The sequence below is a fragment of the Dromaius novaehollandiae genome, chromosome 1 (assembly GCF_036370855.1).
Source record: "Dromaius novaehollandiae isolate bDroNov1 chromosome 1, bDroNov1.hap1, whole genome shotgun sequence".
Classification (NCBI taxonomy): Eukaryota; Metazoa; Chordata; class Aves; order Casuariiformes; family Dromaiidae; genus Dromaius; species Dromaius novaehollandiae.
In genome coordinates, this window is record NC_088098.1 from 134,882,856 (window position 1) to 134,906,162 (window position 23,307).

The 23,307-nt window shown below is 48.0% G+C and overlaps 1 protein-coding gene across 1 annotated transcript; it reads left to right on the forward strand.

Annotated features, from left to right (window-relative positions):
* Positions 1-2,416: 2,416 nt before the first annotated feature.
* On the forward strand, positions 2,417-19,668 carry RS1 (retinoschisin 1). Its single transcript, XM_026120780.2, has 6 exons — positions 2,417-2,580; positions 11,689-11,714; positions 12,848-12,953; positions 17,713-17,854; positions 17,976-18,171; positions 18,901-19,668. Exons 1-6 carry the CDS (start codon positions 2,529-2,531, stop codon positions 19,051-19,053), a joined length of 675 nt encoding a protein of 224 aa, XP_025976565.1. The 5' UTR covers positions 2,417-2,528; the 3' UTR covers positions 19,054-19,668.
* The last annotated feature ends 3,639 nt before the right edge of the window (positions 19,669-23,307 follow it).

The window sequence follows — 23,307 nt, forward strand, 5'->3', positions numbered from 1 at the left end:
ACGAGAGCCCCCTGCAGCCACCTGGGCTGTGAGGACCACATCTGCTGGTCCCTCTGACCCTGGCAGGTCTTTTGATGGGTCTCACTGCACCACAAGGGGTGCTGCATATGAGTGGGAGGCCTCTGAATGAAAAACCAAAATAGTTTTAGGCCAGTTTCTCAGAAAGAAATCTGAAGATCCTTAATCTCCCAGAGACTGACCCTTTTTTCTTTTGAGAATTTCCATCACAACATATGTTTCATCTCCATTCAGTGGAGCGAATGGCTGAAGTTTCACAGAGCCATGGGGTGCATGAGTTTGGAGACAGAAGAACTGCTGAACTGTTCAATTATTTGTGATAAGATCTGCAATCTTTTACAGAAAAGTCTTTCACCAGCCCGTGACATGTCACTTGGAGGCAACAGATCCAGCTGAAGTGGTTTCTTAGAAAATGGTGATTCACAGCCCACTGCCTTTAGGAAAACTACATCAGGAGGTGCAGGCCTTCCCAGCACCCTCCGCTTCCCAAGGACAGCACGCTGAGGATGGGCCGTGCACCTTGTGCCCCCTTCATGTCTCGCAGCAGCAGGGATGTGTGTTTTTAAGAGATTGGCAGGATGGCAGCACAGAATGAGTCATTTCAGAGCCAGCGAGTTAAATGAGGTTTATTTATGAGAGGCTGAGCTACGGGAGGTTAAATGAGGTTTATTTATGAGAGGCTGAGCTACGGGAGGTTGTGGAGGGAGAGTGAGGAAGCTGGGGACAGCAGCTCTTACAAAGCTTATGGGTGTAGATGTGAAGGCTGGTGCCCAGGTCCATCACTGTAACTGCAGGAGAGAGGAGGGCTGAGGAAATGTTTGGGGAAGGATCGGCCTTCCTTTGAAGAAGGATATCGTCATATCGTCATTAGATAACTAGGTAACTACAGGGCTGAACTCATCTCTACTGCAACACATACAGATGCATTTACATTCCCCGGGGTTTGGGGCGGACAGTCCCGGAAGCCCAATAGCTGCATCCATTTGGGGGTCTGCCTGCAATAACCTGCCCTGTCACTGGTGGTGAATTAGCTTGGGAAACATGCTGGGTTAAGGAGGTTAAACTCCTTCCAGGATGCCCCAGAGCAAGCCAAGGTGCCTCTGCAGAGCCCTGCCCTGAGCATAACGCCAGGGTTTTGCCTTGCGTTTGCCCTTGGTTGTCCTGCTGCTCAAACAGGAGTGAAAACTGAGGGTTATTTGGGATTTAAAACCAGGACTTTGGACTTCTCAAATTACATTTCCATTATTGTTTTCATTGAATCCGGGGTGGGCCCTTCCTTGCCAAAATTTGGCTGTCCATCGGTCGAGCCTTGAGTCTAAGCGAAGCACTAGACCCCCTTTGGCAGGCAGCTCAACCCGTGCATTTCACACAGCCCTGGGAGGCCGGGATGCAGCATGACTAGAGCTGCAGCCCGTCCATGGCTGCAGAGGAGTCCCAGATGATTAGTTTACGTGACATACCTAATCCGTAGGTATCCAAAGGCAGGCGGGATGAATCCTGCCGCAAAGGACTTTTTCCAAAAAATGCCATACTTAATCAGCATCATTGTTCATACAACATTTTTTGAATGGGTAAAGACCAAAAGACTAGAGATGGGACCAGCTTAATTCAACATGTGACCTATGCAGTGATTTAATCTACTCTCTGCCCATAAAATCTGAGATCTTTTGAAACAATGGAGCTGCTTCTGAAGCAATCCCTTTTAAAAGTCTCCATTCAAAATTCACTGCTAGTTGCACATAATTAACAGATTTTAGGAAATGTCCCAAAATCCACTGGAATCACTTGGAATCTGTTGCAGTCTTGAATCTTTCAGTCATTTTAAAACCAAATTTATAATTGTCTTTGACGTAAATTGGTTGACAGTACAATAAGTAGAGCTGTTGTTAGAGAAGGGAGGTTTATTTTTTTGGTTTGAGATTTTTACAGCTCAGCAAATAAACAACCAAAATGTGCTATTCCTGTTTGATCAAGTAATTGCAGTTCCCAGCCCTTTGCAATTAGCTGGCTGAAAGAGCAGCATGGCCAGTGCTGATTTCTATACCTACCAATTATCAGGAAAGGCATTGATGGTGCAAAAGCAAATAATTGATGTGGGAGATAATTAATACTTCCTGCATATGATAGACCATATATAATACTTCATAAGCATCAGACTAAGTAGCCTTTCTGTGTGGGTGTGGGGGGAGGTATACGTGGTTTCTAGGGAGGGATATCCATGTTTATGTGGATGTATATCTGTATACACACTCACATTCCTACTCAGGAATGTGTACATTCCTGTTCGGTACATCAGGACCTACTTTTTACCTTTTAGAAGCTGTTACCCTTGATGCATCCTCCAGGATGGAGCTTGACACTAGTAATTGTGTGGCTGGCTTAATGGTACTTGGTAAAATCGTAAGACCAGGGGAGAGTAAGGTGCTTAGGCAATGCTTAAGTTAATCTCATGCCTTCCCAGAAAGCAGAGCAGCACACTAACTAGCTATTCCTGAAAGAGGAAGGAAAAGATGCAGTTCAAGATGGAAAGCGTCCTGCTGTCTCTTCTTTTCTGGCACAAAGGTATGCACTTTGCCTCCTGAGAGGCCCTTTTGGATGTCCCTCTTTGTGTTTCCTGTTTCATCCAGACTCCTTTATTGTGCCGCAGGCTGTGGGGTACAGAGCGAGCTCTTCTCTACGTTCTCGTGGAAGCATAATAATTTGAGGAACAGAAAAATTCTGGAGATGTGTAATTTATGTACATGAGCGAGCAGCATTCTTACAGCTTTATGAATATTCAGTAGTACAACTCTTTCACAAAGTAATTGCAGTGTAAAAAAATTGCTATATAATTTGTCAAAATATGAATTTGCAAGGAAAATTGTAGTGCAGCTGAGGCAGTGAGTAAATAATAATGCTGATTTGAAAAATGAGGTACAGTATAGCATGAAAGACTGGTCCTTCATTAATCAAAGCTCTTGATTAATCAAAAACTGGTCATTTTCCCTAACAGCAAGGCACTGTATTTATGCCGATTCCTATTTGCTTTTTCTTAAAGACTGTTTCAGGTATTTTGTCCTGGAAAAGACTTCCAAAGGCACTTTAAGAATAAAAAGCAAGTAGAAGTCAAGAAAATGAGAAAAGTATTCACCAATTTTCAGGGTTTCTCAAATTTACTTTTAAGAAGAGTGACAATGATAGCAGATAAGCAGGAACTAGAAGAAGCCAGAAAATTTGGGGTCACAGTCTCCTTCCATTTTAATTAACCCAACTGTGGAACAAGAAGATCATTTCCTGTGTTGTTTTTGAATGTTTGACTTCATCAAAGTCAATAGCAAAGCTCCTTTTATCTTAAATGAGGCTGAGTCTTGCTAAGTGCTAAGTAGTATCTACCAACCTTAATGTATAAATGGAATATGATATATCACAGTATGGGAAAGATTTAGCAGACAGTCCAGCTTTTCCCTCCACGGATGTTGAAGTCTCAGTGCTTTGCTTTCTCTAGTTTTTTAAGTCCTGCTCTATTTCCATTGATCATTTTGGTCTATCAAATTTCATGAATAGGAAAGTGTTCCTAAATGAGCCATATCTCCATTTCATCCTATTATGCTTAGCTGTACCCTGCTCTATCTAGTTAAATAATAGGTCTTCCTTTTTATCCTCCATCAAATATTTGTGCCTTGTTCTTGTACTTTATCTCTCTGCTGTCCTTAGTTTCACACGGGAGGGTTATTAGTGCCTGGACTTCTTGGAACTGAGTTTTGAGCCGAGCTCCAACATTTTTTCCCTATTGGTAGCATAGCTGTTATTAGTCCTTGGAATGAGTTTATACCTTGCTATGACTCCCAGATACAGCTTGCTTTTAATAGACACCCACATGTCAGGATATTTTCAGAGAGCCTGCAGTGAAAAATTACTTGCAGGATCACTTTCCAGGCACCACTCTTTTAGTATTTAATTTATTTCCTTAATTTAATGTTTTTTTTCCTCTGCTGCATGGTCCAAGTGTCCTCTTCTCTATAAATAGCGAGCATCGATCCTTTGTTCAGGTCCCCCTCATAGCACTACCTCCTCCACCATGGAGAAGGTGCTGTCAAGTCAGTCCTCTAAGCCATGCACGGTGATCCCGCAATAAGCTCCTTAGCGATTTTCTTCAGCAGAACGAGTGGCTTAGCGGGGTGACCCCGGCCCCCCTTGCCTCAGCTGGGCTCATGTTTGCAGGGGACCTCTCCAGAGCAGCAGCATATGGTGCACGAGGCAGGCTCCTGCTATGAAAGCCGGAGCAGCTGTTGGTCCTCGGTCCAGATGGTAGGAGAGAGCACCCCGAGCTTTGGATTGGCATGAACATGTTTTTAGCACATTGAATGTGACATGCCTGCACTGCATTGCTCCGCCAGGGCTCATTACGCCTTGGAGAATGAGCGCGTCCCAACTGCTGAAAGGATAGGACTTTTTTCCTATACGTTTTGCGGCTTTGACAAAAACAAAGCCCCAACTCTGCCTATGGATCACAGTAAATAACACGTTTAGTTACACCCTTTGGCATAATCAGTTTGTAATTTAATGGCATTACTGTGCAGGCAATGTTCTGCGTAGCTCCAAGGCGGAAGGAACAAATGTGGGGACAAACATAAGGAGCAAACATAAGATGGGAAATATTACCAAAAATTTTCCAGTGAACACTTGTAAAGTGAAGATAGTTATACCTCTCAAAAAAAAAAAAAAAAAAAAGAAAAAAAAAAGGGGAAAATGTTGATTTTTTATCCACATTTATTTATGGCTTTTTCAAATATTTTCACAACCAAAAAAATTGTAGAAACATTACTAAGTGCAGCCGTCATGAAAGAAAAATGAGTGTTGATTAAATAGATATAATTCTCATCATTTAGAGAAGCTTTTTATCACTTTTAAATAAATAAGAGTGAGTAGTAAATGAAGTACAATGCAAATGCAAAAGGGATAAAAAAATTTAAATATATACAATGAAACGAGAACGAAAAGGAGAAAAAAAAACAGACAAAAAAAAATTGAAAAAAGGTTGCACAAAATAAATTTGAGGAAGACGAAGTAGGACGTCTCCTCTGGACGCAGGCCCTGAATCTCTGGCCTCTAGTCCCTGGTAGCGGTCTTGTCCCCATGAGCGGTGCCGGGGGCTGCCGGGAGCCAGGCTGCCCTCAGCCGCATCCATATCTTTAAAAATATCAGGGGCGAGCGGTGCCTGGCAGCCTGCCCCAGCTTTCGCGTGATCTCCGAGGCCCTGGCAAGTGCCTGAGGAGAAAACCGAGAGAGCTCCTCCCGCTCCATGATTCCTCCAAAATATCATTGATGGGGGAAGTATCTTAAGCATTTGGCCCAGTGCAGTTTGAGGGGTTGAGAGCACCCGATTTCCCGGGGAAATCCTGGGGCCAGCGATGCTTGCTCCCATTTCAAGCCTCTCTGCCTCAGTCTCCTCCCTACAGTATCAGGATAATTCACCTTCTTCTTTCCGAGGATATTTGGGTGCCAAGCACTTTCTGCCGCAGCCGTGTGGTTTTATCACGGCTGGCAGCAAGGGTTGCCATGCGGGAAGGTGCAAGGCACCAGAACAATGTCGCGTTCGCCTGCCGTGGCGGTGGTGGCCCCTCGAGGAGGTGCTTTTTTGGGGCTGATGCGCACTGTTTCCACAAAATGCACCTTGCTTCCCCGGGCTGGCGCAGCCTTACGTAAGTCGCTTCGCTCTGCTAGCACCATTTCCAGAGCTGTACGTGGGATATAAAAATACCCCAGTTTAATAATATAGCAACCCACAAACTAGCACCTGATGAGCACAAAGGTTTGCCGATGCTGTTTTCGGTATCTTGACCCTTTGTGCTGCTCATATACTATCTTATATAACCCTCCTTAGTGCCGCTATGTTGTGGCGTTCAAGAGAAAAAGCAACTTAAAATTCAGCGAGTTGCAGCAAATGTGACAAAATGAGTGTCATTCATTCCACTCACCTCTTTCATTTCTGTGACAGCTTTTCTGAGTTTCCAGGCACATTTTTGCTGTGTTTTTAAATGTTCTCCTTCCCCCCTAAAATGGCCCACACAGGCACCAGGGAACCGGCTAACCAGCCACGCAGAAGGAGCAGTCACACTGCGACCGAGTTGCCTCATGAACAGAGGTGAAGCAGAGAGAAAATAGTTTTTGATCATCTCTCTGAGCTCCATTAAACTGAGATCTTACTTGTGCAGATGAGAGGTAAAATAATTAACTATTTTCAGGCTGACACATGTATCTAGGCCACCTAAAGTATAAAGTCAATAAACAAAATCATTAACATTTTCCACATACTTTGCCTGTAATGACTACATTTATGTGAACTTTTTTATGTGAACTTATTCCGGTAAATCGAGTGATTGATGTTAATTCGGTGTTATATTTTATGTATTTGTCCATTTTATTTTATAATACAGTTTCTCATGCTTGTAGATCTGTCATTCATTCTAGCCACTCTAGAAAGAAGGCCTTGCTGTTGTGGATCTGTGGTTGGGACATTTAAATATGTTTTCTCGCAGGTGGCCTTCTAGAAACGTTGTCAGCCTTTGGCAGTATTACTTCCTGACCACACTTATCTGCCTCCTTTCTTTCTCTTCTTTAGTCACATTTTTAATGATTAGAAATTTTTGGAGGCATGTAATTATCCGCTCCTGTCATTACGATGCCAATATTTCATTGCACGGCGGTTTATCTATCTCGCCTCTACCTGCCTTTACCTGACTTGACTTGAATTCCCGTTAATTGTTTCCAGCCACGTGACTGCCTTCAATATTTATTGAAAAGCGTAAGTGTTTGCTCTGCAACTACCTGTATATGCTGTGGATTTCCTCACTTTGGGTTTTGCAAAGTGCAGGAGCCAAACGAACCTCACGTGGAGCTAGAGGATTTCTTGCAATGGTTGTTGAGCAACGCATCTTAGACCTAAATCCTACCTCAAAGAGCACTGTAATCTAGATCTAAACCAGACATCCCATCAGCTAGAGATCAAACTGAACGTGCTGGGCACCTTTCGAAGCACAGGGTTTCTCATGAAAATAAATAAAGCAACAGCCACTGGCAGGAAAAAAAGGGAGGACAAAGAAAACTTGCTTGCCCTTTGGTGTGCTCTGATCTCAGCATCATCCACAACCTGCTGCAAACTGGGGGCTCCCTCCATGCTGCAGCCAAGCCTCACTGCCGCCGCTTTCCCCTTCTCTTACTATCCCTGCCACGAGCCCAAAATTGCAGCCGCTGCCTTCTCCCAGCTATGCCCTGCGAAGTCTGTATCTTCCCCCATGCCAGCGGTGGATCCTCCTTTCTTGTCCCAGAACTGTCTCCACCAGCTCGTTTTGGTGCCTCTTCCCCTATGTGCCAAGACCAAGGAACTTCTCACCTCCACCTCACCTAGCAGCACGGTGGGGCTGGCAGGCACTGCTGAGCCTGGCCCTGACCACCGGAGCCAGGCCTCCGCTGGGCCAGCACGGGGCTGGGAGGGCAGGCTGCCCTGCGGATGGTGCTTCAGCCCCAGCCCAGCTGGATGGGTCCTGGAGCACAAAATCATCCCCTGGTGGTTGCCCAAACCTCAATCCCCAAAGGCCATGCTGTGGCTTGGCATTTGTGCACACCGATGCTTGGGATGCCCCACATTGCAGGGTGGCATAGAAGGACAGGAAAAGCACATGTCATATCTAACCATCTCTCACGAACACATGCAGATAATACTTGATTTCACTGAATTGATGGTTTGCTGAATGTCCCAGGGCACTACAGGGGCTGTAAATGAGGCTCTTTCACTTTTGCTTTTTTTTCAGTTGTGTACTTTTAAAACAACAGCCCCAGGCGGCCGTGCAGGACTTATGACTCTCCCATGAATTGCAGTAATTCATTCTATCTGACCTACAATTACCAATTATCTTTGTAACCTTCCTTGAAGGCAAGCATGCTCACTATAAAAGCATGCTTGCCATCACATTTTTAGACTATTGGCAGCCAGCTTTCCTCTTCATTTCCTTTATAGGACAGGGCCCATCGCAGCTGTAAACACACCAGTATATCTGTTACTACTTTTTTTAGCCAACTGCAGTCAAGGGCATCTTTTCCGCTTTCCTCTTCTTTCCTTTCCCCATGCCAGCAAGGGATTATCAGGCTGTGCTGCCCAGGTGGAAAGTTTGGTCATTCACAGCTGCTGTTTTAGTGTATTGCCAACTGCCCAAAGGCAAGCTTGTTGCTCCACCACGGGCTTTCTTCATGAATGGAGGTGCATTGAGCCTTTCTGTGTAGCCCTGGGAGCTGGGCAGTAATGCTGGGACAGCAGCTGTCCAGGGCCACTTTGCGTGTCCTCACCAGCTACCACTGTGCAGGCCCACGGTGATGCTTCCTGAGCCACAGGCTGTGGCTCCTGATGGTCTGGTCAGCTGGCTGAGGCTCTTGCTAGAGTGAGCCCTTTGTAGTTAGCTCTTTTAGCTCAAATAAGCAATGTTAGATCTCCTACTTCAAACATTTACAACAGCGAGCCAGGCAGTGGTGGGTGGAAGCCCTCAGCCAGCCAGGTAAGCCAGAAGGGATGCATGTCTTCATGTCTGCCCTGACGCTGCATTTTTGCCACTTAAATGTCTCAGGGCTTCCCCAGTCATACAAGATAGCTGCATTTAAGACTGGTTTTTGTGCTTTGAATTCACGCTCTTGCTTGTTTTGCAGGTTAATTTCCCCAGGTTGATAAGCCCTAAAAGCCCAGCAGCTCTTGTAGCTCAAGATTAGGCCATCGCTGGCTGCAGTGCAGCCACTCAAGCAATGCCAGGTGGCCAGAATAGGAGAGTTTATTCCTCTTCATTTAAGTAGGTGCTACTGTTCATCCACCCATCTGAAACTTTCCTCCTTTTTTTTTTTTTCCTTTTTGTTTCATTCACAGCCATTGGGTTTCTAACATCTGTCACTGAGGTGCCCAGTTCTGATCTTATCTTCTCCAATACTAGGGAGGGACTTGAGACATCCGCTTATGGGGTCACCATGTGTCAAAAACAGTATCTCTGCATCAGCCTAGTAATTCACATCCTCATATCCAAGGATGCTGCATGGGAGCCAAGCCAGTATTCAGAGAGGTGCTAGCACCTTTGCTTTCGCCTCTGTATGGCTCCATTTACTGGTCGGGTCATTCCTAGGCCAAAGTGCATTTAACCACAGGAAGGAAAACAGGAAACAATTCTGAAAGCTTTTTCCACAAAAACCGTTATTTTAAAGGTAGAAATAAAGAGACAAACAAACATTTAGCAAATGCACATCTTGAATGTTGAACGTCTGAAGACTGAACAAATCGAGGCTACCTTCGTCAGAGCACCTGTGACCCAGCAGCTCAGACCCGGACAGTGGTTATTTCCTTGGCTGTGGTACACATATTGGCCCCGTCTGGGTTTGGGTTTAGCCTGTCGTTGCCAAGAAACACCCCACACTTGTGTTCAAACCCAGGGGCTGCTTCAGCCCTTCCTCTTGGATTAGCAGGGAAAACACCGCTCACCCTCTGCACCCAAGAGAATGGACCATGCTCCATTTTATTTCCTAAAGCAGACATCATCTGAATGCCTCTGATTTTAGTGCAGCAGACTGAGTCAATCTAACCAGCACTCATGTCAGCGTAATTCAGTTAATAATTGCTAATGACTTAATCTAAAAGTATGTGTTCAGAATATTCGTGATATTAAACAGAGCATCAAGCAGGCAGGAGGCACGCTGCATCGCGTGTGTTGGCAAAGGTGTTACAGTTTCGATAAGTGGGAAGAGCCTCATCTGTATCATATTAGTCTGATCTCAGGCAGTGTGTTAACTTAAACTACCCTCGTGCTATTTTAATCTAACCTGTTTTGCCTCATATTGCACAGTGCAGCTGATAAGCGGTAGTGCACCGTGTGACCTAGTGATTGTACCTTCACTTTGATGCTCTTGTTGCACAACGCAGTTGCAGGGCTTGAATTTGTAACAGCTGTGTTGAGAAAGGTTAAGCACTGGATTGCATATGATCCTGAGCCTAGGCTTTCCCAAAGGCCAGACCCAGAGATGCGTCCTTCATTCTGGGTCTTTTTTCCTGACTCTGCACTCAGCTGAATGACATTACTTCTTACAACTGAAGTTTTCCTACCGAATTCAATGGGGTCTTGATGCCCCCCCGCCCTTCCCTTGTGCCTGACTAAAAGATACATCTTTTTATTGTAGACCTACATTTATCTCTTCTATTGAGGGATGATGTCTCAGGTTAATGTGGTAAATTATAGATGCCAGAAATGCTACCATGGAAAACTGAAGTGAAGGAGAACATCTCTATGTTAAAGAAAAGAATTTTTGTAATTCTTTAACATTTTGTTCCTTATTGTGGTCTTTCTTTACAATCCTTGATACATTAAAGCTGAATGTCAAACTCTAGGAGCAGTTGCATTTCAGTAATAATCAGATCTTTGTACATAGTTTATGTTTCAGCTGATTATAATTGCACAGCATTTGTGAATCTTTTGAGATGAAACTTGCTATATAAAAGTAAGCTGTAAATTACCAGCATTAGTTGGACCTTGCTAGGCTCAGCAGTGGAACAGTGCATGAGTGAATAAATTATAACGAGATTTCAGTGAATAATTCAGAGTCTAATTCATTTGGTAAAAAGAGCCTCTTTTCCTATTGACAAAATCTCTGCTTAAAGATTGCAATTTTTTTATGACATCTGTACTGAAGTTATTTACCTGCTCTATAGCTTAGTCCTTGGTGGCTTGCAAGTACACTGCAGGTATTGGAAACTTAATGTTTGACATTTAAATTGTATTGATGAGTTATCAGTTGTATGATTTCTTTTTTTAATTTCATAATTGTCTGGGCACTGTTCTATGAGAGTCCAGTCCAAATACTATTAGTACTATTAGTCTGCTTTTGACTTCATTGGGAAATGGAAGAGACCTTTAATCAAGGAAAGGACTTGTGAAAAAGCCATTGCTCAGGGCCAGGCAGAAGATAAAACAGGTCAGATGTTACAAAAATAGCGCTTCTTGCTTTGTGGCTGCAACAACCGGTTTTCTCTAAGGAAAAGAGAAAAAGGACTTTTGTGCGTAAGCTGGGAAGACTTGTTTATATTTCGTTTTCCTCTATGTCATTCAAAGGGATTCATCTCACAACGGACACCTCGAGAGGTGTCATAACTCCCCTGAAGTCAATAGCAATTTGCTGTTGGCCCCAGGCTGGGATTTCACCCTTTGTGGTTCATTAGCTCACAAGTTTTACAGGCAAAGTTGGAATGGAAAACTGTAAGGGAGGAAGCGGGGAAAAAAAGAACAGAGGAAAAATAAGTTGGAATGCGGTGGCCTAGGGAGCCAGCATGGGTTTTTTTTTCTCAGGATGTTTCAGGCATGTCTGATTGGAGAGAAGAGACATCAAAGTGATCAAAAAGAAACCCCGGTAGGGGAATAGCACCGACACAGGCATACACAGTGTCTACGAGTTTTAACACCTCCTGCCCCTGCCCAGAAGAGATGCCCATGCCCTCTTGCTTTGCCATGGCAATCAGCCTGAGGGAGCATATTAGATTTGCCAGCCCTTCTGTGATTCATTTCTACCCAGTTAAGGAATAAATATTCATTGCATTTCCTGATGTTTATTGGCAGCATTTTCATTTATTGTCTCTCTTTCTGTTCTTTCTTTCATGCCTGGCTGCTTTTCCAGCGGTGCTGGCACTGTCCCCTGGCGAGGTGAGTCTGTCTCGTTGATTTGGCTGGTGTTTAAATACCATGGGCCCAACACCACCCAGAGCTGAGCCTGTGGGCTCCTGCAGGTGCTAAGGCAAGTGTAAAGTGCTCAGCACCTCCAGGGTCTTAACACAGCAGGGCGAGAAGGTTTTAGGACGACACTGTGTGTGAATTCGTTACCAGTTTCAGAGTGCCGGTTCCCTTAGTGGAGGTTGTTTTAAAATCTCTGTATTTTGAAGTTCTTCTTAAATGGTCTTAGACACCAAAGAATAAATCTGGGCTTACATCAGGGAAAGTCACATGAGTTTGTCAGGCAGTATGTGGGAGCAGCTGGCAGCATCTGGGCGTACAACGTGTCCCTGCATGGTGGGACTGCTGTATGGTGCTGGGGACTTCTCCCACTGTATGATAACCCCCCTCCTGAGGAGGCCCCAGAAGAGCTACAAGGAGCCTGTGGCACAGCCACATTTTCCTGCAAATCACTGTAAACAGAGGATGTCTGGTGCTGCAGCTTGTGGCCTTTTACACCCGCACACAGAACAAGCACCAAGCAGGAAGAAAGCATGGCCAAGTGAGCAAGGCGGTGTGCAGTGCTCACTTGGAGGCCCGCCCGACATGCTCTGGAGGTGGGTCATTGAGCTGGGAAGGAAGTGGCGCAGGCTCCTCTTCCTTGGGTGGCAGAGGGGGTTGGTTATACTTGGGTCTCTGAGCCCAGGGGAATGCTCTACACCTGAATCAAAGGTGGAGTCATCCTGTGTTTTGTGTTGGGCTTGCCTGAAAAAAACGACCTCTGAAACTACTTGGAAGCCTGCATGTACTGTGCGAAATGCCAGGTGCAGAGTTATGGCCCTCGCAGAGCTCAGAGCGACGTGGGTGCCAAGCTGGGTGACTGTGTCAGCCGCGACCACACATTAGCTTCTAGGCATTAACTACATTTCCTGGGAACCTTAAGGCTGTAACGACACCACGGTTCAATAGCAGCCAAATAGGATGTAAAATTCAGCTATAGACACGCATTATTTCCCTGAGGATATAGCTGTACATGACGGCACAGGTTTCTAGCTTCTGGACTCAGATTTAGTTTCTTGTCACTATTTTTGATGACTATGTTGGTCTTTTTTTTTACTTTCCCGTAGGAGGAGAGACTGGAGCTGTGGCACAACAAGGCTTGCAAATGCGATTGCCAAGGCGGGCCTAACTCGGTCTGGTCCAGTGGGACTAACACCTTACAGTGCATGCCAGGTAATGGGCTATTTCTCTTTTAGCAATGTTTGCACTGCGGCATGTGACAGCTTTCCTTTCGTTGCACCCTGCGTCACAGCGGTGTATGTTGCAGACTCTGATGCAGAGTGACCAGCCCGGTCAACATTTTGGGACTGTTCAGAAGAGGGTATCAGAGCCAGCGTCACTGTGTCACTGAGGGGGCAAGCTGCAGTGGCTTGCTTCATACAGCAGGTCCTGCTGAAACGCCGAGCAGGCCTGCAAGCCTCAGTTATACGTGCCAGCAAGAAAGTAAGGAGGATGCTTTAAGGGAAGGGAAACAAATGAAAATGGATCTGAGAGCAGCAGACAGTATTTTAGGATGGCTTCATCCAAGATCATGTAGGGACTTGGTCCAAATCCAGCCACCAGTAGGGCCGGGGCAGCTGCGCGTGAGAGGTGCCCTGTATTGGTGAGGAGGGCCGAGCTGCAGGCAAAGGGGCTGCAGCAGCAGAGCCCTGGGGGCAAAGTGCCCGTGCGGCTATGGGCATTGTGCCCCAGGAGGTTACTCAAGGGGGATCCTTGCTGGCCAGGCCTGGTGGACACTCTCCTGCCCTGTCTGTACAGACCGCTGTGCTCATGCTTCTGCAGCCCCCCAGGGGAACCCATCTCCATGAGCAGGGTTTGCTTTAGGAAACCTTTCCTACCCCCTAGACTAAATCTTTCCTGCTGCAGTTTTAGCTTGTGACTTTCATCCTCTCCACAAGAAACAAGGAAAATGGCTTAATCCTTCTTTGCAGCATCTTTTTGTGCAATAAAAGACAACAATCATATTTGCCTTCAGCCTTCTCTGGGCTGCCTCTGCGCCGCTCCTGTAGCTGCTGCTCCCAGGCCAAGCTTTCTAGGTTTCTGACCACGCTTTCCTTTCCTCTTTATTCTCTGCAACTACTCCACATTTTCCATGACGTATTACCCCAGAAAGGCTTTATTGGTGCCAAACCAAACTCTGGGTTTAGTTTGTATGTATGTCCCGCAGAAGCCCTGCTCCTACCTACACCTCTGTCACACAGACGTTCAGACATGTTCACCCCTTCTTGGGCCAGGTGCCAAAAGTGGTATCCGCCTGATGTGCCCACTAGCAGCCACTTTTCGCAGCTCCTGCAACAGGCTGTGCACTGGCTTCGGATGTGTTTTGTTGCCTCTGGCTTCCCCAGGGAGGATGTACGGGGGAGCTGTTCACCCCAGTGCTCAGCTTTTGGCATCTCTGCCCTGAAGGAAGAGAAGATTAAAAGAGTTACCCTGGAAGTGCTCAGAGTGCAAGCCAGGACAAGCTAAAAGCAAATAAAACCACATATTTACAAGAGACAGGAGAGAGGACACCGTCTGCAATGCTTGTAGGAATAAGTAAACAGAAATGAGAGGGGGGAAAAAACAGATGTTTCTATCCCACGCTCGTGTTAGCTCTAAAGGCTGCTCTCCCGCAGCATGACTCAGCCGACAAGTGCACTGTGCTTTGGCGCAGTCCTGGCCGAGCAGGCTGCCTCCCACCCGGCCCGTGTCCTCCGAGAGCTTTCCCCCCCGCGTGCCCCGCTCCCTTCAGAGGCCACGTCCATCCGGGGCTCTCCCAGCTTCCCCCTCCCCTGCTCAGGGCTCTTGGCGACCCCAACAGGAGGCTCCAGCCCTTGCTCCGCCGAAGCCCCTGCCTGCCGTCCTCCACTTCAGCAATGCTGGCGTAGCTTGGGCATTGCCCAGGTGCTTCTTGCATGTCCAGGTAAACTCTTAGGAGAGGATTGATCTGACCAAACGTAGACATCTACAGTGCCGACGTCTATGCGTGAACTAGTTTTGTCTGGGTTCCCTTTTCCTAATGCTGTTACTCACAGCACAGGCAAAACAGGGAGGTATGGATCAGGATCCCAGCTATTTTGTGCCAGCCTGTCACTCAGCCACGCCGAAGCGCTAGCAGAGCTCTGCCCTTCGCTGTCGGGCCGGCCCATGCCCTCTCAGCACGGCCGGAGAGGGACCAGCCAGCCCAATAAACAGTTCGAGGTTTTCTTCAGGTCAGCGATAACTGCATTAAATAATTTGGCTGGCTTGGCCAGGCAGATCTCTGGTGGCTCTCTGTGCGTGGCGCCAGAAGGTGACCTGCTAATGGTATTACGGTCGGGTGATCTGTGGATTAGTGTTGCTAAAAGTAAAATCATCGTGTCTTCCACGCACCATGTTCGACATAAGCTTGCCAAGTAGTAAACGCGTGGGGCCACCTCAGTCCGGTCTCAGTGGGCAGCTTCTTTCGCAGGGGGAGAAACTTTTTTTAATGCGGAAGAGCTGGTGGTGGCATTATGAACTAATGGCAAGCGGGCAGATGGCTGTAAATCCACAAGGTGCTTTTCCTCCTGCCGCTGTATCACGCTCAGCCCTTCAGAAAGGTGAAAGCTAATCTCCATTTCCTTTTGATTTTTTCCTTAATGTCATATAAAAGGCAAAGTTTACGCTATGTGCGCCGAGGTTTCAAGCAGCCTGTACTTGCCATTGTTATTACACTTTCGGGGTTTGATATTTCCAAGCCTGGAGGAAGCCGTGACGGCAGCTGTGTGTTTTTGTGGGGAAAAATACATTAATGAGGTATTGACTGAGCAAGATATGTTAACGAGATAGCCATGTGCAGGCTATTGACCTTGTGGAATTTGCTAACGAGACATTGAGCGCTCCACTGAAGTGCTCTAGCCTTATCCAAATAAGCTGGTAAAGGCCTGTGGAGGCAGCGGCCGTGCGGTGCTCTGGGATGCTCCCCACTCACCTGCTCTTTTTAACCGCAAGATTAGACTGGTCTAAACCATTAGACTGGTCTTTCAGGCATGGTAAAGGCATGAAAATGCCCTATCCACAAGTGAAACTGCACAGAGCTTCACTTATTCGTTTACTGCTGAAATCCATGAAACTATGCTGAACCAGAAAAATTGACAGTGCTGCCCTGACGGCACCACACGTGCAATGGGAATTCCCCCTGTTTCATTAGGTGCAGAGCTATGGAGATGCCGTCCGTGATTACAGACGTTTGCTCAGGTAATTCCCATGTGAGGCTTGTGAGTGCCTCCCCTCCATGTATCTAGATACCCAGTGATGATCTGCCCCTATAAAAAAATGACAAAAACAAAAAAAGTTAGGTCCAAGGAGCATGCAGGCCCCCTGCGGGGTGGCATCACCAATGGATTGCTGTCAAGAGCACAGCTTGGTGACAGAGTGCGCAGACATTTTTAATGATAAATGACTATTTCTGCCCCACTGTTTTTGGCATCCCATGAGCACCTTGCCAAACCTCTCAGTCTAGGGGCAGACACTGTGGCAGGGTTGGGTTTGACAGGCCTTGGCCTGGCTGGGTCCCCCACCAGCATGGCCAAAGGTGCAGGAGGGTGGAGGAGGCTGGTCCTGGCGGGGCCTGGGAGCATGGGGCGCTGCGCTTGGGAGACCACTGCAGCCAGCAGTGTGAGGCAGAAGAGACCCCTCCAGGGCAGGGCATGTGGGGGAGGGAGGAGAAACTGCAGGGTTAAGATATTATTGCCCTGCATAAAGACTTCAAAGTGCAGAGAAGGTTGTGGGTTGAGGTCACCAGATGTGGTGGCCGTACAGGGTATTTTGGGAGAGTTTCTGACTTCTGCCTGGGTGTGCAGAGAGTCCAGGCTGGGCTGTGTCTTGCCTGCATGGGTTTTACAACATGCTTGGTCTCCATCGCTTCCCTGTTTTGACGTTGAAATATGCCCATGGGGGCTGGTCCCTTCTCGCTTCTGCTAGCCCAGGTGAGGAGGGTGCTCAGGGCAGCAGTCTGCCCAAGCCACTGCCACAGCTGGGAAAGGTGCTGTGACACCCCAGTGGCCTGCGCCTTTCTCCCCAAGGGCTTTGTGCAGGCGAGACCTCCAACTGAGCTTCAGCAGCAGCTTTTTAGCCCTTTTGGAGAAACTGTGAGGTTTAGCTGAGCACTTACTGCCCCCAAGTCCCTCAGCCTGGAGCAGGTACAGGCCACCAGGCAAACTGCAGAGACCAGCATGTGGCCAGCGCTGTGGGGACAGCCATGTCCGCTACCTTATTTTCATCCATAACGGTCAGCTCTGGAAGGGGGCAGGAAGATCTGAAGGCAAAAACTCATGAGATCCCTGAGCCTTCAGCAGGGACAGTTTCCTCCCACTAGAAAAAAGGGCTAGGCATTGCACCTCACTTACATAGGAGTACCTGCAGGTTTTCCATAAGAAGAGCCAACTGCAGAATGCAAAGATTATCCCTGTAGCAGAAAAAGAAGATTTGAGGATGCTTGTTGAGGGATAATCAGAGCAGTTCAGTAATTTTGCTGTGAAAGCACAGCCATAAATCAAGACAGTTTAAATGAGTGGAGGAGCTGAAGGTGATAAGGCCCAGCAAGAAAAACCATGTCCGACTTTTATCAAGGACCTGGCAGAAGAGGCTGCCAGCCCGGAGGCTGAATCCAGGTCGCTGACAGCATGCACAAGAAGAAGGAGCTTCAGCAGCCACAGCATTCAAACAAAATCTTCCCATCCAAATGCTGCTAGCTGCCCAGACCTGGGAAGTTTATTAACTGCACACAGGGAAGAATTAGAAATTAAGAGCCTGAAGTGCCAGGGCAGCAAGTCCAGCAGGGGCTGCAGCCTGGGCTTAGGAGCATCTTCAGCATCCTGGCCTTAATTAAACCGCAGCGTTGACAAAAGAGCTGAGCAAACGCAACCAAGAAATAAAGCCACGTGTTTTCCCTCCAGCAAACTGCTAGCTTGTGTTTCCCTTCGTGCCCTAGAGTGCCCCTACCACAAGCCCCTGGGCTTTGAGTCTGGCGCTGTCACCCCTGACCAGATAAGCTGCTCCAACCCCGAGCAGTACACGGGCTGGTACTCCTCCTGGACCGCCAACAAGGCCCGCCTCAATGGGCAAGGCTTCGGGTAAGTCTGCACTAATATTTCCTGCGCCGGCCAGGGGGTGGGAAGCACCGGGGGGTCATGCTGCCCCCTCCCATAGTGGCGCTTTGGCTGGTGGCAGTGGGGACGGCGGTGTTGCCCCCAGGTGCGCGTGGCTCTCCAAGTACCAGGACAACGGGCAGTGGCTGCAGATCGACCTCAAGGAGGTGAAGGTGATCTCAGGGATCCTGACGCAAGGGCGCTGCGACGCCGACGAGTGGATGACCAAGTACAGCGTGCAGTACCGCACCGATGAAAACCTCAACTGGGTTTTCTACAAGGACCAGACCGGCAACAACCGGGTCAGTGGACTTGGTGTTTCGGCCCTGGGGAGGGTGTTTGGTAGCGTGAAAGCGTTGGGTCTCGGCAGCAGGGCAAGGCGGCCCGGGCAGTGTGTCCCGGTCCTGGCGGGGACCCTGCACCGATGAGCGTGCAAGGGTGCAAGGAGAGGGGATGGTGGGGGCAGCACTGCAGGGCACCTGAAACAGGGTGGGAGGAATGGGAACCTAGAGGCTGTGGTGCAAGCAGAGCTCTTTTAAGAGGTTTCCCTGTAATTTTCACAAATGGACACATAGTGATGCTCTAAAGGGGTTTACCTTTAGATGTTTAATTTCTTTGGCAACTCTGTGCCCTTGGGAAGGATGTTTAGGGGTGCTTCCAGAAATGGTCTTAGAAGAGTTGCTCTTAGAAACACTCAGAAATGTCAGCACCAGATAAGGATATAGCCTTGATGAAGGCTGGCAGCAATGCTGATTGGTAGCAGAAGGCCTGAAAAGTACATTTTTCTTCTAATGACAATATCGAAGCCTAAATGAAGCTCAGCAGGTTGGATGTCGGCATGAGCTAACATTTCAAAGGAGGCTGCGCCTCTGCGATAAAACTGTCTGGGTCCTGCTCTGGTTGGGGTGGCTGTCCTCCTCTGCTCTGCACCGGCATCCCAAACCGGTGGCTCCTTGCAGCCCCCTTCCCAGGGTTTCCCCCTTCCTGGGCATGGGGTGCCCCAGCCACTCCTCACCCGCATCTCCCGCCAGGTTTTCTACGGCAACTCGGACCGGTCATCCTCTGTCCAGAACCTGCTGCGGCCCCCCATTGTGGCCCGCTACATCCGCCTCATCCCACTGGGCTGGCACGTGCGCATCGCCATCCGCATGGAGCTGCTTGAGTGCCTGGGCAAGTGCGCCTGAGCGGGCTCGGCACGGCGTGGGGCCAGCCCCCGCGCCTGCCCTGTCACCCGTGCCCGCGGCAGGGGAGCCGAGCTGCGTGAAGCGGGGGGGGGGGCCGGCGCATGCGAACTGGCCTCGCGGGGCACCAGCTGCAGTCCGCCGCGCCGCCTCCACGCAGCCAGGCATTTGCCAAGCCGTCTTGGGGGCCTGGAAGACGTGTGAAGCATCGCTGTTGGTTTCCCTCGAGCTCCCGGTCCTTCCTCTCCCGTGTCAGCAGCGCTGATGCGATGGAAATCCGGCAAAGGCTTTGTTAGATTTTGACAGCTCTATTGTTTCCCGCAGCTTTATCAGCTCCCTGGTAATAATCTAGTTTAACGGCTGATCTCACCCTCCGAAGAATAGCAAGGAGCTACATTATACTCAGTGTTTTCTTTCGCAAGTTGAAGTTTAGTCAGTAGCGATGTAGGGGATTCCTTAAAAATGGTATTTGGTGAAATATGTGACTTGGATGTCTAGGTGTGTGCCTGTACAAACCCCCCATCCTGTTATTGATGTGTATTGTGGCTATGATGCTGTAATGTAAATGCCCACCCTGCAAACTGAAGGCTTTCTTGAATAAAACATTGCTTTATACCACACCTGCTGATAAAGCCTATTGCAAAAGGTTATTGATATTTATAGGGCAGACGTTAGCAAAATCCATGGCTTTGCTCATGTGAGGTGTGGTGCTTCCAATCTTGAATGTTAAATCATGGAAATCATTGCCACAGCATGCTGTGGAGGCCAAAGGGCAAGTGGGGATCCAAAATGAGGGCTTAGACAAGCTCAGGGAGGGAAGGTCTGTGCTTGACTATTTGGCCCAGGACTCTGATGGCAGCCCTGAGCCCTGGCAGCCCCCCACAGCCCCACTGGAGCCAGCACATGGGATCCTTTCCAAAAGCACCCTTGTAAAGGCACTGCTGAGCATGGCCCTGCTTGACCCTTCCTCTCCAAACACGCGTCATCTCTGGGATGAACACAGAGTCTGCTTTTGCCTTGATTGCTGCCCTTGAGTTTTCGCAATTCTCTAGAGTTTTCCTCACCTGAAAAGGAAGAAAAGAGAATTCATACTGGCAGAAAATGGTTGGATTTGCTGGTTATCCCGTTCTCCTCCTCCAAAATGTTACCCAGGTAGATTTGGGGTGTCCAGCATCTCCCAAGGCATTTGTGATGTGGCGGCCACTGCTGCGTGGTTGCTTTGATCAGGCACCCCCTGAGCAGCTAGGTGCAGCCCGGCAGTGAGGGAGCCTCGGAGAAGCCACCTGCGCATTGCTGCTCGCATCCCTGCCCTGCCTGGGGAGCCTGGTGCCAAGCAACACCTGAGGCCTGCAGTGGTCACTGCAGGTGCCAGGTGCATGTCTGGGACCCCCCCCCCCTTCCCCCCAGCCTCCTTACCCTCTGCTTGTGCCGGATCTTATCCCACTGGCAGCCAGGGCAAAGCTGTTTCCCTTTCCAGCTGCCCATGCTGGACTCTGCACGGTACTCAAGGAGATTCATGCTGGGATCACCCAAAAAGGAAGGACAATTCACCCCTGAGCATCCTCAACATATTTGTAACTCCCGCAGTGCAAGGGCTTTAAAACAGATGAGGCTGGAGGTACTCCGGGGGTAGTAATCCTTGTTTGGCTGCTGATGTCTCAAAGGTGCAAATCTGGCAAGCACTGAAGACCTTTGCTGCATTTTTTAACAATTTATGCATCTATCCGAAAGAATCTAGGTATCTACACCTGAAATGTCTGAGTAGAGGGAGGAGAGGCAAGAACAACTGCACCAAGAGGCAAGACAGGCGATTTGCCTCTTCCGCCTTCTCCCTATTTCTACAGGCAGAGTCAGATATTCAGTGTGCAGGGTGGGAGGTGAGATGCGACCAAAAACATGAGAAAAAAACCCTTGGATGTGGGTGTAATTCATCATATTTTATTCATTCATGATGACAGAAGTTTCTGTCTTCTTTTTCCCCCTTAATGTCGTTCATTTGAATAAAGAGATAAATAATAGATGTCAGAAAAATGTGCTGTTCTGGCAAGTCTGAAAACTTTTGCTCCACTATATCAAAAGCATTAAGTCTACAGAGATGTAGAAAACACTAATCCTCATCTGCTGAAATGATTCGTATCATGTTGCCTTCACTCTCTTGCTTTCCCCCCAGATTAGTTTTGCCTATGCCCAGATGGGTAGGGGGACACATTTAATAAGAAATTAGTAAATCTGACTGGCTGTCTTGTGAAGTAAACGTCTCTCTCCAGGCAAGCTCTCCTGAGAGAGTCCACTGAACTTGGGGTAAGTCCTCCCTGCAGCCGGCCTGTGGGACCAACACAGGGCAACAGCCTCCCTGTTTGCACTGCAGAGAAACCCACACAGGCTTGCCACGAGCAGTAACAACCACTGTGCAGTAACAACACTGAATGCTGAAGCGTCTCCGGGCCCTGCACAGTCGCCATCGCGTTAACAGGCTAAACAGTGACTGTTGATTGCACTGCACCATCGTCTCCTTCCTCCTCCTGGCGCACTCCAGGTAGTAGCCCGTGCTCCGCAGGAGCCTTGTCTGCACTTTCTCTGTAAATGCATCCTCCACTGTTTCTGATTGCTGCCACCTCCTCTTCCGGCCGCTCCTCTGGGGCTCTGCCTTCCCCAAAAGGAGCATGGACAGCTTGGCCTCGTGTCCTGGTGGATGGCAACTAGAAGGATGGGGAAAAGAGGTATTTTGTTGTTGTTGTGTGACTGAGGAGTTGGAGGAAAACAGACACTCCTAGGGGCCAGGCACCGGATGGTGAATGTTTGCAGCACCCAAAAGCAGTTAAGCTATAACTATGCAAACCCTTGGCTGTGACTGGCCTCTGAATAGCTTCCATGCTCAGTCCAGGGTTTTGCAAGCTGTCTGGTTTTGGAGAGGTACCCTGCAGCAAAGGCCAAGAGTTACTCAATAATTTGAAAGAGCTCCTAAGCTTAGTCCACAGCCTGAATGGATGGATCACGCCCCATTATACACCAGGGCACCATAATAAATTACATACCATCACATGACTGACCCTACAGAGAGGATATAATAAGGCCTCTGAGGGAAGAAAGACTATCTAGATAACAAGGTCCTGTGTTATTGCTCTTCCAGCCTCCTAGCTTCAAAGAAGTCACTGGACCCTCCTTCCAGACTGAAATGTACAGCGACAGATAAGGTATTTGTTTATTCATAACTGGAATATGCAGAATTTCACAGCTCATTTGCCTCTTGCCTCACCCTGCCCTTTGCAGTATGCCTCTTCAGCTTGGCCACTCAGGGAAGGGACCTGTTCCTGGCTTTTACTTGCAATGCAGCCATGGTTCTTGGTGGAGCTGGCGATTCTGTTCGGATCCTCGCTGTGCAGCTCGCTTGCTGCTCGACCATTGGAAATTCACTTAACCTCTGCCTCTTATCTGTAAAGAGGGGTGCTGAGAGGCTTAATTAATTAAGTGCTCATAAAACACTTTCAGAATTGCTCTCATCTTCCACCTCAGCATAAACGCAGCATATTGAAATATCAGCATGGCTGAGGGCATGATGAAAGCACAATAAAATGAGCCAAAATACAATTATAAAAATACAAGGCTTTTGCTCATAAAGTCTAACTTTTCCTAGCACATCAATGCCATTCTAATTTACTGGCACAAATGCCTCCAAGCACAATTAACCAGAACAGAGGCAGCAACTGAGCCTGCAAGAAATGATGCAAAAGTGCTGAAAAAGCATCTATCCTCTAGGAGTGATAATTCAGCAGGCATTTATCGGCAGAGGTAAGAAGACCAACACACGGCTTTGAAACTTTGTAAATCACAATAATTTTGAAATAGGAAGCATGACCAAGAGCTGCTTTCAGATTCCTGACATTAATTTTTAGTCTGGAGTGCTTACAAAGAGAAGTGAGGAAACTGTGCTGAGTAGTCAAGCTTGCCCAATCTAAATTATGGGATAAGCGACTGCCTCATGCCCTCCAGTCCAGCCACACCATTTGTGAGAGTCTTTAACCCCTTTCTCTTAATGGGTACCTAAAGGAATTTTCCTCTTATGGCTGCTGGAGGGAGAAATCTCCACACCTGCTTTGCTCTCCCTCCCTAGGCTGACTGCAGCGTGGATAACACGGAGAGGCGCTTTGTCTGTGGCCCTCTTTGACAAGGAGGCAACTCCATTCCCTGGAGCTCTATGAGGAGCGCAGGAAAGGGCATCTAGCGCCTTGGAGTTGCTACAGTGAGGTTGCCAAGAGA

Coding starts and splice junctions, on each gene's coding strand:
- RS1 (XM_026120780.2), top strand. CDS start 2,529: ATGCAGTTCAAGATGGAAAGCGTCCTGCTGTCTCTTCTTTTCTGGCAC. Junction 17,855..17,975: donor CTCAATGGGCAAGGCTTCGG/GTAAGTCTGCAC, acceptor TGTTGCCCCCAG/GTGCGCGTGGCTCTCCAAGT. Junction 18,172..18,900: donor ACCAGACCGGCAACAACCGG/GTCAGTGGACTT, acceptor ATCTCCCGCCAG/GTTTTCTACGGCAACTCGGA.